This window comes from Alexandromys fortis, unplaced genomic scaffold (genome assembly GCF_014885135.2).
Source record: "Alexandromys fortis isolate MF-2015 unplaced genomic scaffold, M_Fortis_MF-2015_v1.1 scaffold_27, whole genome shotgun sequence".
NCBI lineage: Eukaryota > Metazoa > Chordata > Mammalia > Rodentia > Cricetidae > Alexandromys > Alexandromys fortis.
The window spans coordinates 10,087,623-10,105,316 of NW_026067952.1; the positions used below are offsets into that span (position 1 = coordinate 10,087,623).

The window sequence follows — 17,694 nt, forward strand, 5'->3', positions numbered from 1 at the left end:
TTGGTTTCCCAGGGTCTCATGTACGTATTTACTTAATTCTTCAAACTTTTTGTTATACTTCTCATCCATTTCTATAAGGGTGTTTTTTACATGTTGTTTAAGGGACTCTATTGCTTTCATAAAGTCAATTTTTTTCCACTTCTTCTATGTTAGGGTGTTCAAGTCCTTCTGTTGTAAGATCTTTGGGTTCTGGTTTTTCATGTTGTTTTTCAGATTATTGGGTGAAGTTCTGCCTTGGCGCCTGCCCATCTCCTCCTTTCAATGCTATCTAATTGGTCTTTTAAAATCGGATCAGGTTTCTCTGCTGGCCAGAGGCTTCTCTTACTAATTGCCCTAGCTCTGTTTCCTGGCTCCTGCCGGGGGCCAAGAACCCTCTCACCCCTCAGAAGGGTTTTCAGGAACAGGACCCGTTTCCCCCTTTGCCAGGGATCTTGGCAACCAAAGGCCTACCTCTTTGATTTAATTGGAGTGGGGCAATCTGCTCTCGGAGTTGCCGCTGGTCCCTGCCACCTGCGTCCTCTGCCACCGCGCCAGTCCCTGCGTCATCGCTCACTCCCGCCAATCAGCTTCTTATTAAACCAATCCTCATGGCAAATCTTCAAGTGTACAAAAGAATTATTCCATAGCAGTGGGCATTGAAGTTTTCTATGCTCAGCATACCACCCACTGTCTACGTTGATTCTCTGTTGCCTGCACAATGTAGCACTCTCAGCTCTAGCACCACATCTGCCTGCACACCACCTTGCTCCCTCTCATGACAATAATGGACTGAACCTCTGAAACTGTAAGCCACGCCAATTAAATATTTTTTATAAGCGTTGCTGTGGTCATGTTGTCTTTTCACAGCAATAGAAACCCTAACTAAGACAGAAGTTGGTACCGAGGATTGGGGTATTGCTGTGATATGCTCGACCATGTTTTTGTTTGGGGTAATATGGACTTTGGGAGTATGGTTTAGGAAAGCAATGGAATGCTTTAAGCACTGCGTAATGGGCCATACTAGTAGGAGCATGGAAGACGGTGCTGAATGTGATTTGATGAACTTGGGGATCAAGAGGCTTCAGACAAGGCTGTTCATTAGTATGTGGCCTAGAGTCTGATCTTGTGATATTTTGGTGAAGAAAGTGGCTGCTTTTTGCCCTTGTCTGAAGAGTCTACGTGAGGCTGAAGTGAAGAGTTTTGGATTAATTTTGTTGGCAGAAGAAATCTCAAAATAGCCTAGTATAGGCACCGTTGTGTGGATATTAGTGGTAATGCTAATGAAGATTTATAAAAGGAGCAAACTGACCAGGGTAAATTACAAAATGTAAATTTTGAGGAGAAAAAGCACCAGAAAGTAGAATGGATCTAAGTCCTATGTTGAAGGAGATAAACAGATTAAGAAATGGAATAATGGCAATATCCCACCCAATTAAGTTTCCAACTGATGGGAAAAAAACTAAAGAAAAGCTTAGAGCCTGGTATGGTGGGATACCTTTAACCCCAGAATGTGAAAGGCAGAGGCTGGCAGATCTTTGAGTTTTAGGCCAGCCTGGTCTACAGATCCCGTTTTAGGACAACCATGCTTAGGCAGTGAAGGACGGAAAGCTGGTGAAGATGTCATTGAATGAGAGGGCCATGTTCCAGGCCCATCAAGCAGTGGAAACTGGCAACTTTAGCCACATGGTTTTGACTTTAGAGTTAAGGATAGAAGAAATAGGTTATGGAATTTGCCTCCATACCACCCACCAGGGAGTGGGCCTTCTCCATAAATCACTAATAAAAAAATGCCCCAAGGCTTGCCTACAGCATGATCTCAATAGGGCTTTTTCTTAATTGAGGTTTCCCCCCCCCCCCTCAGATGGCTTCAGCCTGTGTCAAGTTGACATAGAACCATCATCCAGCACATAGGTTCAGGAAATTCAAGGTCATCTCTATAACAACTTCAAACTGGAGACCAGCTTGGGCTACATGAGACCTTGTCTCAAAAAAAAAAAAAAAAAAAAAAAAGGAAAGGGGCCAACAGCCAAGATGTAGAACCACCTTAGATGCCCTTCAACAGATTTTTTTAACTGGCATTTGCACAATAGTATTTTATTTAGACATAAAAAAATGTTAAGTCCCGCCCCCTATTGTTAAACGTTCTTTATGGCTGATATATATACTGGTAAAAATGAAACACTTCAGTGACTGTGGCGAGTTGAAATTATACAAGTCCTCAGTCAAATTATCTCCTGCTCTCTCAGCCCCCTAAACAATCATTTATTGCCACCTCTGTGTTTGTCCTAGCATCCTTGAGACTATTAGGCAGATCTTTTTGGATATGTACGATCAGCCCTCTAGCTTCCCTCAACCCACAAGCTAAGAAGTCATCCCATGGCATCCGAGGCTGCAACAAAGGTTTCTCCCCTCTACCCTGCCTAGCCGGAGCTTCCACCAATGCTTTTAACTTCCTTATTTATCATTTTCTTTGTTCTGTTACAATAAAAACTTCAGCAAGCTCTCACCGTGTTGACATGCAGTATTTGGGGCAGTCTGAATCTGCATCCAGGATGTGGTCACTCATACTTAGATCTAGAATCTTCTTTCATTTACAGTAAGAGCTGTGCTTAAACCAAAAGAAAGAAATTGTGTCATGTGCAGAAAAGCAGGTGAAAAAACACAGGAGGCTGTGTACAGCTGGTCTCGATTCACTGCCTTTTTGAATCTAGATGTTTTTGAAGTGTATGTACATGATAGGGTTGTGGTATGCATGCACAATAGATAAATCTCAAATAATGTACTGACTGAAAGGACTCAAGTGCCAAGGGCTACATTGTGCATATACATAACATTTATATTACAATCTAGAAAAGGCCTCTGCATCCTGAGTGCTGGGATTAAAGGCATGCACCACCACCTCCCAGCTGAACATTTCTTTCTCTGTTATGTGGGTATGATAGCATCTAGGGTCTTTGTCCTGAATAAGTTATTTTCCTATTAGGATGTGAGACCTGGCCTTTTGACTAAAGGAGTTAAAGGTAACCTGCCAGAGCCAATCATTTTATAATGACCACAGTTTATAATGAGCCCAGGTATGAAAGTCTTCCATCTTGTCGAAGTCATTCTCTCAAGGTCTTCAATTGAGATCAGAGTTCTCCCTGACCCTCATGCCTGCATTCTGCATAAGCCCTCATCCCTCACTGCTTCCTCCTCTGCCCCTTGGTATTTTTCAACTCCAGGCACACTTCTGCTTGGAGAGGCTTGCTTCCTCTTTGTGGAACGCCTTTCTATACCACACAAATCACTCCTTCATCTTTGCTCAAATGTCATCTTCCCCAAAGATCTCTCCAGACTATCCTACCTAAAATGGTGACCACTCCTGGTCTCTTACTCTGATCTATAATTTTCTACAGCACCAGCTTCTGGTATATGATGCAAGTCTCTGTAGTAAGGAGTGAGCCACTTATTGGTTCCTGGCCTCTTAGCCCCAAAACAATCACACAAAAACTGTATTAATTAAATCACTGCTCAGCCCATTAGCTATAGCTTCTTATTGGCTAACTCTTATATATTAATTTAACCTATTTCTATTAATCTGTGTATGGCCACATGGTTGTGGCTTACTGGCTAAAGTTCTGGTGTCTGTCTCCGGCAGGGCTACATGGCTTCTCCCTAACTTTTCCTTCTTTCTCCCAGCATTCAGTTTAGTTTTCCCTGCCTATCTTTGTTCCCCTATAGCTCTGCTATAGACACAATGCAGTTCCTTTATTAACCAATTGTATTCACAGCATACAGAGGGAAATCCTACATCGTCTCCTATAGTTAATTATATTGTTCATGATGGCATTCCCACTAGAATGTGAATTTCAGTAAGCAGGGATTTTTGTCTGTACAGTTGTTGACGTGCCCTAGTTGTCCATATCAGGGCTAAGCAAATTCTAAGTACCCTATAAAGACTCATATTTGATGGATGAAAATGTGTTAATAACCACATAAATTTAACACTAAAATAACCAGTCAACAAAACTCTTACGAGGATTAAAAATAATAGACACTATGCAAAATTAAAATGTCTGACTCACTCTTACCTGATTTTGTGTGTGTGTGTGTGTGTGTGTTTGTGTGTATGTGTATGTCTGAGGGCATCATGAATGATAGGTAAGTGTTCTTCTACCCACTGAGATATACTCCCAGCACTAGCCAAATGCTGTTTGTGTGTGTGATATATGTACATGTGTGTACAGGTGTACATGTTCATGTGCATGTCCTTGTGTACATGGAGTGCCCAGAGGATCACACGTAGAGTTCTGTTCTCTCTCTCTGCCTTATTCCTTTTTTTTTGAGACTAGGTTTTACTATGTAGCTCTGGCTAGTCTGGTACTTTCCGTGTATACCAAGCTGGCCTTGAGCTCACAGAGATCCCCCTACCTCTGCCTCTCGCGGCAAAATTAAAGATGTGCACCACTACACCTAGAAGACAGGGTCTCTTTCTGAACTTGAAGGAGACTGGCAGCCAGCAAGCTCCAGTGATCCTCTGTCTCCACCTCCCTGCCCTTCCCTCGACACTCGAGTTACACAGGTGCCAAAGTTTACCCATGAGCCTCCTGCCTGCTCAGCAAGCATTCTGTTCATTAAGCCATGTTCTCAGCTGTATGTGGTTGCCAATGAGAGAGACTCACTGTGTTAACCAGGCTATCCTGAACTCAAGATCCTCCCGCTTCTACCTCCCCAGCACTCAGGAGGTAGAGGCAGGCGAATCTCTGAGTTCAAGGCCAGTTCAAGTCTACAGAGTGAATTGCAGGACAGCCAGGACTAACAGAGAAACCCCGTCTTGAGAAAGAGAGAGAGAGACAGACAGACAGATAGACAGATTTTGGGTTAGGCTTTGAAATTTGCATAGATGAAGCATGTAGAGCGAAGGCTGAGGAGGAAGTAGAAGAATGAATCAGAGTAGTGGTGGTTGCCTGTGCAGAGATGTGGAAATCACAGCCTGATGCTGTCAGGACCAAATTTCACAATCTATCTCGCTGTGGGACAATTGGAGGTCCAGGACAAATTTCTTGGAGTGGGGGAAGGCACTGGCGATATGGGCCTTAAAACAGTTTTTCCTCTTCTGATCCTAACCACGGCAAGCTTGGGCAGAGCTTCCTCTCAGTATGGGCAGGACTCCTGTCTGATGGGTACTGCTTCTCGGGTTGTGGGATGACTGCGTGGGAACAGGTCACCAGAACTAGAGCTGACCAAGTGACACCCCAGAAAGAGTCAGTTTTATAGATGAAATCCTATGTCAACAGACTCCCAACTCTGTTACTACCATGTGACCTTGAGCCAGTGGTAGTTCAAAGGATTAAGAGCCTCTGGAAGTGAGAGGATTGGGGGGAAATGATTCATATTTAAAAAAAAGTAGTGTGTGTGTTGACAGGCAGTGGTGGTGCATGACTTTAATCCCAGAATACTTTCCAGAGCTACAGAACCCCCCCCCCTCTCTATATATATAGTATGTGTGTGTGGAGAGAGACCACTCATACCACAGCATACGCGTGGAGATCAGAAGACAATTTCCCAGAGTCAGCTCTCCCACCTTTCTCTCGTGTCTTAGACTCTAACTCAGATCGCGACACTTGCACAGCAAGTGCCTTTACCCACTAAGCCAGCATGCTAGACCACACTGAACACGCAAATCTAATTGATTAAACTTAAAATCCTGTTTGTATCATTTTCTATTGCTGACTTCTATGGGAAAAGACTCTCACAAATCCTAGAAGCACAATTCTCAAAACAGCCATTGTGGACATAAGATATAGCCCTTTTACCCTCTTGTTCCCGTCTTATATGTCTTGAAACTGGGATGTTTTCACCAAATGCCCTGTTGACAGGATGGAGAATGTTTTCTGGGCCAACACATTATTAAGAGCAGGGACTTTGGAAGCACACCGCCTATCATTTCTTAGCGCTCTCTCCCTCCCCCTCTCTTCTCCTCCCCACCTTTGTACTTCACTTCCTCCCATCTGAAATGTGTTAAATGTGTTAGTATTTGTAAAGCCTTCAGAACAAGGACCCTGAAGGCAACAGCATTGTTTGCTAAGAATGCCTTGGTTTATCAGATTTCGTGTTTACTCTGTTTTGGTGTTGGGGTTGACCACTGGGCCTCAAGGCTGTATTCTCTGCCTGAGCTTCACCTGTTCAGCTCACCACTAAGCATCTAATTTGGACTGCTTGGTGTTAAAATAGCCTTGCTGTAGCTGTGTCTTGCTTTCCCGAAAGGTGTTGGCTTTTTATTAGCAGCGGTCATTATTAGTATGTATGAGTGTGCACATTAGTGTACTAATAATGTATGAATACGGATTTATGGGGAAGTTTGGGTCTTGACCCAAAATGGATTAAAGCAAAAGAAAATGCCTGTCATTTGGACACTAACCAATAATTAGTAAAAAATCCTGTCTATTTGGAAATAAACTTGGCACCTTAGGGCAGGCCTCTGCCAACTAACTGAATTAATGCAAAAGAACAACTAACTGGCAATCATTGCAGGATCTTCCAGTTAGGCCAGTCCCTTGCCCGTTGTGTTCTGCACAGGGATGGTGCTGGCAGCTTCGTTGCCTTCAGGTACTTTTTACAAGTTCACAGCTTGGAGTGTTTGAAACCGGGCGAAAAAGTACTTGCTTAGAGGAAGGCTTTTAATCTGGAGTGTGGTGGAACCTTCATTAGCCCCAGGTGCCCTTTTTACCCCGGCCTCGTCCTTCCTAGAGCCCTCACCTTTCCTTAATCACAAATTTTGTTTCTCTAATAACTCCGCCCTTTCGGGAAACACAGAGGCGGGGTTGAGGGCAAGTGCGCATATCATTGCGCTTGCGCTATGGGCCGGGCGCTAGCGCCTCAGGGAGGCCAAGCTCCCAGGGCTGATGTCCAGCGCGCCTGCGCAGTAGGCCCGGATGGCACCGCTAAATGGACTCGCCTCCAGGGCAGTGGCGTCAGTGCGACTGCGCGCGAGCCGGGTGCCGCGGTACTTAATTTCGCTGCGCCTAGACTCGCAAGTAGCCATGCGGAGAGCGGACCCCGAGCAGCCTGCAAAGCGGCCTCGCTGCGATGGCAGCCCCAGAACGCCGCCGAGCACCCGTCCTGCAGCGGCCAACGCGTCTCCGGGCTCCGAACTCCACATCGACCTCCCGACCTGGGATGTGGATGATGTGTGCTCCTTCTTGGAGGGAGAAGGCTTCCGAGAGCAAGTGCTGGACAGCTTCAGAGGTAACGGGGCTGAGGGGCTGAGGGGCTGAGGGGCTGAGGGGCTGAGGGACTGGGCTGAGCGGGGCAAGAAATTGCGCCCAAGAGACCGAGCGGGGAGAACCCACGCGAGTGGCATCCGAAGCGGGAGGCCCCTGGGGGAAGCGGCTGGTGGCGGGAACTCGGACCTGAGGCGGGAGGCGCCCCGACGCGAGCGGTTCAGGACGGCTACCCATAGGAGGGTGCTGGCTCTGGGGGCTACGGACCGGGAGGGGCCCTGGGAGGCTTGCATTTTCTTCTGGTGGATGGGTGTCTTGGGGAACTTGTCACTTCTTCTGACAGGAGAGATCCACGCCTTTCTAAGAAGATTTCCTCCCCAGACCTCGGGCAGTGGCTTGCGGTCTTTTCAGGTTGGGAAAAACCTTCTGTGCTAACCGCAGCTCCCAAAACACTTGACCCCGGGAGAGATTTTGGCACTTTTAAGTTTCGCTCTTAAGCCGTTCTCGGAATTTGGGGTTTTCCTGAAAGGGGAGGGTAGTTGGTAAATCTCCAGATTCTCACCGACTGCCATAGCGTCCCCGTAGGCGCTCAGTGTGTGCTGACTGTATTTACAGAGCGCTGCTTATCAACTTCTCTTCCAAAACAAGAACAACTCACTCAGGTGACCACTGCAACCCCAGCAGTCCACAGCTTGGCCACACAAAGGGGAGGGTATAGGCTGAGAATTTTAAGTGACCCTTCTGGTTTTTGCTCATGCATCAGTCAAACCCTCGGAATCTGCTCAGCTTGTTTGTGGTAGGTGTGAAGCTTAACCCCTTGCATGATCTCCTGAGGTGTTCGCTGGGAACGTGACTTGTAGATTCCGAAAACTTTGCTACTTGTGGGGCAGAGCCGTGTGCCTAATTGAAGGATCGGGAAGTTTCAAGTTCAGGGCATAAAGGTAGCTTACATGTAGGAACTAACATTTCTCTCTTTCCCTTCCCCACTTCTCACTCTACAGGAAAGTAACTTGGGGGGTGGGGTGCTAAGACAGTGTCTCTCTATGTAGCTCTAAGTGCCCTGGGACTCTCTATGTAGACCAGGCTGGCCTCGAACTCAGTGATCCACCTGCCTCTGCCTCCTGAGTGCTGGGGTGAAAGGCGTGCGCCACCACACCTGGCAGTATTTTATTTTAGTTTTATATGTGTGAGTGTTTTGCCTTCCTATGTGTATGTGCACCACGTGTGTGCCTCGCGTCCTTGAGGCCATAAGAGGGTGTAACTCCCCCTGTACTGAAGTTACAGGTGGTTGTGAGCTTCCATGGGAATGCTGAGAACTGAATCCGAGCCCTTTGCAAGAGAAGTGATTGCTCTTAACCTCTGAATTAGCTCTTCTGGCTTTATTTTTATTTGAATTATGTTTTTATGGGGGTGGGGATGGGGAGTGTATGCACCAGAGTGCGGTGCCCACGGAAGCCAGAAGAGGATATCCAACCGTCTGGAGCTGGCCGTTGTGAGTGGCCTAGGGACACAAAAGCTGTGTGTGCTCTTAACTACTAAAGCCATCTCTCCAGCTTCAGATGATGTTTTTTTTCTTTCTTTCTTTTTTTTTTATTTTATATCTTTTACGTCATGTATCTTTTTTAAAAAAAATTCTATGGTTTATTTAACTTTATTTTATGTGCATTGGTGTAAGGGTGTCAGATCGCTGGAACTGGATTTTCAGACAGTTGTGAACTGCTATGTGGGTGCTGGGAATTGAACCCAGGTCCTCGGGAAGAGCAGTCAGTGCTCTTAACCGCTGAGCCATCTCTCCAGCCCCCCCCCCCAGATGATGTTTTGATACCCAAAGATGTTAAGTAACCTCCCAGAGCCACATCTAGACAAAAGACGCAGAGCTGAATTTTTTAAAGGTTAAGTCTTTGGATTCCAGAATTCATTCTAGTTATTTCTTAACCAGTGTTCTCAATAAAAATTACTGGGGAACATATGGCTGTAATCCTACTCTTTGGGAGGCTGAAGCAAAACAATTAAGACTTCAGGTTCCAGTCTTAGGTTTTCAACCCATCCTGGGCTATGCAATAAGGCCTTGGAGAACATAACCAAAATTAGAAAATCAACTAAGAACAAGGGAAAAAATCTTGTAGAAAATGAGTAAAATAGCAAGAAGAAACCATCAATAACCTACCAATAAACTTAAGTAAAGCAGTTTTATCTCAATAGTAAGTTTTAAAATACTGGGTTTTAATTTAATAATTAGAAAAGATTGTTAGCAGATGAAATATGTATTCCAGTAAAGTTGATAGATGTGTCCGTTAGCTCAACTGTGGACAGTTTGGTAATGCTTTTTGACCTATAGTAAATAATGACGGCGACATTTATTATGTATATACTTTGTATGAAGTAACCCCATATACATTTTGCAAGCTTTTGGGGGAGGGATAGGATTTTTGTGTATATGTATGTAATATGGAGGATGAGACCAAGGGCTTTGTTCATGCTGTGTGAGACTCTACCATGGAGTCACATTACCCTCTTCCCCCGCATTCTGTACATATTTTATTTTATAAAATCTTACAACAGGGGCTGGGGAGATGGCTCAGTTAGTAACCATGCAAACAGGAAGATCAGAGTTCTAAATTTCAGCACCCACATGAAAAGTTGGGCTTAAAGGTGCATGTTTATAATCCCAGAGGTGAGGAAGCGGAGACAAAGTAGCTTCCTGAGGGTTGCTGGCCAAGCACTGTATCTGAATTGTTCTTATAAATTCAAACAGGCACACATACACATAAATAAATCTTAGAAAAATGCCAGGCAGAGGAGTAATTAAGGAAGATGCCTGACGTTGACCTCCAGCTTCCGACAAGCACATGCACAGGTGTGTGAACACACCCCACACAAGTGCACACATGTGCAGAATGTATTAGGATTTGTATATACTGTAGGATACAAAGTATCCATTAAGAAAGATCTCAGTGGTTTAGAGCACTGTTACCCTGGTTTGATTCCCAGCACCCACATGGCGGCTCAAAACCATCTGTAACTCCAGTTCCAGAGGATTCAGTAGCCTCTTCTGTCCTTCACTGACACCAGGCACACATGTGGTGTGTGTATGTATATGTGTGTGTGTATATATATATGCTGGTCAAATACTCATACATACAAAATAAATAAATCTTTTTTAAAACAATTTAAAAAGGGGGGGATACAAACTTTCATCATTGAGAAGAACTATGTTTAGGATATTGGGTGGGAAAAATTGGTTATATGACAATATTATATATGTAAACTGCATCATTTTGTATAGATAAATTTGTGATCTTAAAACGCTAACAATAGGTATCAGTTTGAACTTAAGTAAATTGGTATTTAGTATTTTTTATATATTATTTGGACTTTTTACATTGTGTAACTGATTTTTTGTAACAGAAAAAATACAGAAGTACTATTTTCACTTCATCTTTCCTCTTTCTTCCAGAAAACCGCTTCCTCAGTTTCTCTTGTTACATTGAGAAAGAAGGTTTTTGTTTATATGGAAATAGTCCAGAGCTATAGAATCCGAGCTCAAGAAGAGCTAGAATTTACTATTTGGAAAGAAAAAATATGTACATATATGTATATATAGCTCTTTCAAAACAGTATTGTGTGCTATCAAAGGTTACTTTAGAAATGGAACTCTGGGTACTCCTCCAACTGATTTTAATCTGATGATTCTAAGACAATTGATTTAAAGTCCTTCTCTGACACCACCCCTCGCCCTGAGACTTACAAAACAGGAAGCGGCAGACCTGGCAGGACCTCACAATCAATTAGGTTTCACTTTACTTTCCCCATTGCTTTTCTCAGAAACAATTTACATGAATAATTACAAATGCTCATCTGAGTCATCAAAATAGTTCTTAGGTTTGTTACCTAATTAAGATTTTTATCAAATAGAATTTTTAAAAGAAGGGATAGAAAGACTTTTAAAGTAGAATGTCAAAAGTGTAGTACATCTCAGTTATAAAATGCTTACTTAGTATGTACAAAGACCTGGATTCGATCCTTAGTAACTTTTTTTTTTTTTTAATTTTTGAACTCTGGAGGCTCTCAGAGATAAAGCCAAGCTAGCTATATGGCAAAACTGTCATAAAAAAAAAAAAAGCCTGGCATGGTGATGCACCCCTTTACTCCTAGCACTTGGAGGTAGTGCAAGTGGATTTCTATGAGTGTGAGGAGCCCAGCCTGTCTACATAGTGAGTTCCTGTATGGCTAGAGCTACACAGTGAGACCTTGACTCAAAAAACCTAAATAAATAACTACATAAAATAGGAAGGGAAGACAAGAAAGATAGTTCAGTGGTTAAGAGTGATTGCCCATAATCATGAGGACTGGAGGAGTTCAGATCCCAGCCCCACATAACAAGATGAGTGTTTCCTGTAAATGTCAGTAATCTCTAAGGTGGGATGTAGACAGGAGGAGGATAGCTGGCGATTACTGGCTTCCAACCTAGCCAAATGCAAGCCCCAGGTTCAGGAAAGAGACCTTGTCTCAGAGTAACAGGCAGAGAGTGATGGAAGAAGACACTCAATGCTCTCCGTGTGTCAGTACTGGTGCACACTACAACACATACACAATTTAAATATATATTAAACATATGTTATATATTTTTAATTTTTATATTTTATTAATTATTTAGCATATTTTAAATATATATTTATTTTTAAAGTATGGTGAATTTGTGTCTCAGTGTCTGAGAAGCACTGGTTCTAAGACCAGGCAGGTATCTAAAGATATGGTGCTTCAGCCCATTACACAAAATAGCATAGTGCGTTTGCTTCTGACCTGTGTATACCCACGTCTGTATTCTTTAAATCATCTCTACATTACTGTAAAGCCTCAAATAATGTAAACAGTTGTCGTACCATATTTTGAAATGTCATCTACAATAATGAACACAAGTCTTTACATGTTCAATGCAGGTGCAGGAGTTTTTCTGAATATTTTCCATTAGTACTATCAATAAGAAATCTGGCTACAGAAGGCTGGCTGTAGGCCATATGGCTCACTGCCTGTAGTGGGTTCTTAGTGAATACAAGCTGAGTGCGTTCTGATGGATTCAAACCAAAGGAAACTGGAAAACATACTCTGTAAATACTGACTTTGCTTTTTCCTCTTCCTTAGAGAATAAGATCACTGGTGAATTTCTGCCCTTTCTCAAAGGGTATCTTCTTGAAAATCTTGGAGTAAGGTAAGAATAATAAAATCATACTTTATTCACCTTTCAGAGACAAAGCTCAGGATCTCGGGTTTTACCCATCCTCAGTTCAGTACTGTGATATGTGTTAGGACAGAATCCCTTGCCTTCTGTTTCTGCCGCACGGACCTTGTGTTTAGTTTTACATGTGGTTTCTATTTCAAAGGGCTTTGCTGACAAGCATTCATGGAGTTTATAGAGACCAACTTTTTACTCTCAAATTTAGTATAATTGAATTGTTTACACTAGAAATATGTATCAGAATCAACAGGAAAAAAATTAACAAGAAAGTCAAAGTTACCATCCTATCTATTTGTAGGTCGTCCTAAGGCTGTCTAGGACTGGGATATATCTGTGTATGTAATCTGTTAAAGCTCATAATTATCCCTATATGGCTTTGTATACACACATGTAGATATCTCTGTGTATGACTGGAGGTTCTGGGGTCTAAGTTAGAGCTAAGACCCCTTTAAAGATCTTAGCTGATATTCAGTGTTTATGTGTGCTTTAAAATGTAAGTTTTCTTTCTTTCAGAATTGACAACAGTTAGTTTAATGTTTGTGGTAACAGTAACTAAAGAATAAAAACAAAGTCTTATTCTGAATTACTTCAGAGCCTCCGGTTTAGAACTTGAGAATGGAAATAGATTGTGAATGAACCTTAGCAAAGAATGTTAGCTATCCTTTAGAAGCTGCCCTTTGGAGCACAGGCTTCAGGGATGTTGACTCTGCTTCTTTCATTCCCATTTCAGCCGTATGAGACTTCCATTTATCACCTTCTTACCTGGGCCGTGGTGGACTTTCTTCTAATCTCTTTTCAAAGACCCAAACACTGTTGACTTGTTTAGCAGCTATTTATGGGAGGTTCATTTGGTTCTAGGCACTCCTCTGGGAGCTTGGGACACATGGGTGAACAAGACAGGCAAATTCCAGAAGGACAGTACTGTACGCTATGTGTCTTGTACCCTGCTTTCTGCCTCTGAGATGAAGCCTGCAGGATATAAACAGGCTTGCATTAGCCTGTAATATAGCCACCTGTTGTATGTTTAAATTATCTAAAATTTGACTAAGTCAGGGGCCGGAGCTGTGGCCCCGAGAGTAAGAGCACTTGCTGGTCTTCAGGAGGACCCACATCGAGCTGCCCTTAGCAGCACCAGTGACTCTAGCTCCATTGAATCTAACGCTCTCTGACCTCCACAGACTGGCTCATGTGCACAAATCCACACACAGATACAATTAGAACTTTTCAGTTAGATGAATTAAAATTTTTTAGTTCTTCTGTTGTACTATCTACATTTCAGTTGATCAATAACCCCTTGTGCCCAGTTGCCAGTGTGTTACACAGGGCAGACAAGACACTTTGGTAGCTGCAAAACATTCTGGGAGGCAGCTGCCTCAGAGAATACCACAGCATCACCCAGTGAGCCCGTGGTGCTAGCCTCGCTTGCTGCTGTATGGTCATGCTTTTCTCTCATTTCTCTTTTATCCTTCCCTGTCCACCAACTCCTGTTTCCAGGATATAAACTCCCAGATAAATTTCCTGTATATAAGCTCTTGTGTTGGACTCTGCATATTATGGGGAGTCATGTTTAGATAAACACTTGCTGTATTCCTTGAATTGTTGATTAAATTATTAAGCAAATATTGATATATTTACTTATGTTGTTTCAATTTTAGTTCCTTGGAAGAGAGGAGGAAGATGATTGCATGTATCCAGAAACTGAGTCAGTCTCACATAGAGCTGATGAAGGTAAAGGGATCTGAGTGTATGAACAGCATTTCCTTTTTTATACAGGAAGTATTGTGTCATAAGGAATTATAGCTTTTGATTTTGACTTATTATACGATGTAGTGTGTGGGGGGAGGTGTACATAAAAGTGTCACGGTCCAAGTGTAGTAGTCAGAAGACAACTTTAGGGAGTTGGTACTCTCCCTCCACCATGTGGATACAAGGGATAGAACTCGGGTCCCAAGGCTTGGCCTCAAATGTGTTTACCCACTGAGCTATCTCTAGCCCTGTGATGATATTTTTGGCAATCATCTAATTCGACAAAAAGCCCTAGTAGCCTTCAGCCATAGAATAACTTTTATTTATTAGTTTTTATTTTGATTAATTTATTTATTTTTGAGGGAGTGTCTCACTACGTATCCCTGGCTGTCCTCAAACTTGCTATATAGCCCAGGCTGACCTCAAACTCAGAGATCCACCTGCCTCTGCCTCTTAAGTGTTGGGATTAAAGACACGCATCACCATATCCAGCAAGCTTTTTGTTTTAGTTTTTATTTAATTAATTTATTTTTATGTGTATGAGTGCTTTGCCTGCGTGTATATGTGTTTGCCACTTTTCTTACATGATGCCCGTGGAGGCCAGAGGAGGGCATTGGATCCCGGGAACTGGAGTTACAGATGGCTGTGGGCTGCCGTGTGTGTAGGTGCTGGGATTTCTTTCTTTGTTTTGACCCTCTGGGCAGATTGTACTGTTTCTCCCAGAGTACAGAAACAGTTCCTGACTGATTTCTTACCCACTCTGCTTGGCATATACAATAACTGAACAGTTAATGGGATTGTATTATCTTGTGGGCTAGTAACAGACCAGAATATTATACAGCCACTACAAGTCATAAGCAGATCATGTGACTCTGTGAGGACTCATTTATATCATGTAATAATAGTAAGAATAAAAATGACCACTGGTGGTGGTGGCACACAGCTTTAGTCCTAGCACTTGGGAGGCAGGGGCAGGCGGATCTCTGAGTCTGAGGACAGCCTGGTCCACAGAGCAAGTTCCAGTACAACCAGGGCTACATAGAGAAACCCTGTCTATGTATGTATGTATGTATGTATGTATGTATGTATGTATGTATGTTCTCACTTGTTTGTGATGGCTAGGTTGACCTTGTGTTAGGAGGAATGCTTGTTTATGATAAGGTATTTAGAGATCACTGAACTTGCTCTTATGCAGTAAGGATGCCCAGAGGATTTAATTTTGATATTCTCAGTTCCTTCTCTTCCTGAGGACTTTAATATCATTCTCTGAGTGTTATTAGAGGTGATAACCTTGATATAGTTTATGATAATCATCAAGTGACTTTGCAGAGCAGGGTGGAAAACTTTAATATTCTCCAAATACACATGGTACAGAGACAGGTAAATGCTCATTAAAAAATAGAATGTCAAATTTTTAAAATTTTAGCTGTTGGTTAATGAAGTTGAATTATTAAAATGATTATTATCTAAAAATATAAAAGGGTCACTGTTCATTTTGTTATAACAAGGAAACTATTATGATATTAACTGTTAAAAGCAGTTTTTAAAATTGTATTTATTGTTTCTGTGTATGTGTGATGGGGGACATGTGTGTGCCAGTACAGGCATATGGAGGTCAAAGGACAACTTTTTAAACATCATTTTCCAGGTATTTAATGATCCTATTCATGGCCATATTGAGTTCCACCCTCTCCTTATCCGAATCATTGACACACCTCAGTTTCAGCGGCTTCGCTACATTAAACAGCTGGGAGGCGGCTACTATGTTTTCCCAGGAGCTTCACACAATCGCTTTGAACACAGTCTGGGGTAAGAAGGGAAAGGCATGGGGACCATGCAGTTTTTACTGCTTCTCTCTCATGGAGTAGTCTCATTTAATCTCTTAGAGGGTGCTTTCTCAAATGGTCATTGTAACATCTTTATTTCATTGATGAGAAAACTGAGACTTTGGCATCCTCTTATCATATTTTATGTGTTTTTGAAACTGCATCATATCCTCCTGAAACCTAGTGTCTGCTAACAGGTCAGTTGGATTAAATACTTGTCTGTAAATGCTTACATTGACTGGGGTTGACTGCTGGCATAACTAACTTTAATTTGATTAGTTTTCCTTTTGTCCCTAGTTAGTCTTTTCATCTCTTTCCTTCTGGGACAGAGGCTCCTGGGAGAGCTCAGGCTGACCTCAGACTCAGTGTCCCCCACCTCATCTCCAGAGAGTGGAGATTCTGGGCACACTCCACTATGCCTGGCTCCTGTTTAGTTTTATTATAGATTCACCCTTTTATACAAAGTAATTGTGTCAGGAAATATATGAGTTAGAGAAATGCTTATAAGCTCTGGGAGGGTTGTCTCTGGTTTATACTTTTCATTCTGTGTGTAGAGCTGGGAGAAGTGGGCAGCATTCAATTGGGAATTAAGTATTTGCTTTTTTACTTGCTTTGTGGATTTTCATTTATGCAAGCTTTTTTCTTTCTCACTTGCTTCCTTTGGTCATAGACGTACTGCGTGCTAACCAACTGCGCCCCTGCAGCTCCTCTTGCTTCCTTTTGTTTCCTTCAGGGTTTCATTTTACAGCCTAGGCTGGCCTCAAACTCCTAATCCTCAGCCTCCCAAATACCAGAGTTCCAGGTGTGTGTCACTGTGTCCAGGTCCAGTAGTCAAGATAAAATGTACCTATGCTCAGATTATAAACACTGTTTATTGAACCCTCATTAGAACTTGTCTACCTTCCTAGATCTGAGTTCAGGAGAGAAGTGCTGAAAGTACATTTAATGCTTGTTATTAGGCCATTTATTTATCTTATTTTTGTTTGCTTTGCTGGGGATTAAACCCAGGGTCTTTTACATGCTAGTCAAGTGTTCTACAAAACCACATCCTCGGCCCTGCCAAGCACTTATCTTCAGTCTGTGTTGGAACATCAGAGAGCCAACTCTCAGAACTCAAAAAGTTTCAAGTTCTAAAGGTTCATCTTTTAAACCAAAGTGTGACTTTTGATCTTTTTCTTTGCAGGGTTGGGCACCTAGCAGGCTGCGTCGTTCGAGCACTGGCTGAAAAACAGCCAGAGTTGCAGATCAGTGAGCGAGATATCCTTTGTGTTCAGATTGCTGGGCTCTGCCATGACCTCGGTAAGCTCACAGAAGCCCTCACTTCGTGTAAGATCCTACTGTCTCACCTCTGCTTCACATTCAGAACTCCGTCTAACCAAAGGAGATGTACAAGTATTTTAATTTTTCGCTAATCACAGCGCTCCGTGGTTCCTAATATTATTGATAAGGACGAAACATGGTTATTACTTGTGAATTTTCCATATTAAGCCTCTTTGCTATGTCACATGAAAGGTATTATTCATTTATTTATTATTGATTTATTTATGTATTCATGAGACAGGGTTCTTGCTATGTAACCCAAACCGTCCTAGAACTCACTATATTTAGCCTGGGCTAGCCTCAAACTCATGGCAATACTCCTGCTTCTGCCCAAGTGCTGAGATTACGAGCATGAGCCTCTGCACTGGCTGAAGGGGCTTTCCGA

The 17,694-nt window shown here is 42.6% G+C and overlaps 1 protein-coding gene across 1 annotated transcript in view; it reads left to right on the forward strand.

Annotated features, from left to right (window-relative positions):
• The first annotated feature begins 6,872 nt into the window (after positions 1–6,872).
• The window catches only part of Samhd1 (SAM and HD domain containing deoxynucleoside triphosphate triphosphohydrolase 1), a 39,090-nt gene continuing 28,268 nt past the window's right edge, over positions 6,873–17,694 (forward strand). Inside the window, exons 1-5 of the mRNA XM_050151196.1 lie at positions 6,873–7,206; positions 12,324–12,390; positions 14,073–14,145; positions 15,812–15,972; positions 17,173–17,288. Coding sequence (XP_050007153.1) covers positions 6,894–7,206; positions 12,324–12,390; positions 14,073–14,145; positions 15,812–15,972; positions 17,173–17,288 — 730 coding nt within the window. The 5' untranslated portion in view covers positions 6,873–6,893. The remainder of the gene's footprint in view (positions 7,207–12,323; positions 12,391–14,072; positions 14,146–15,811; positions 15,973–17,172; positions 17,289–17,694) is intronic.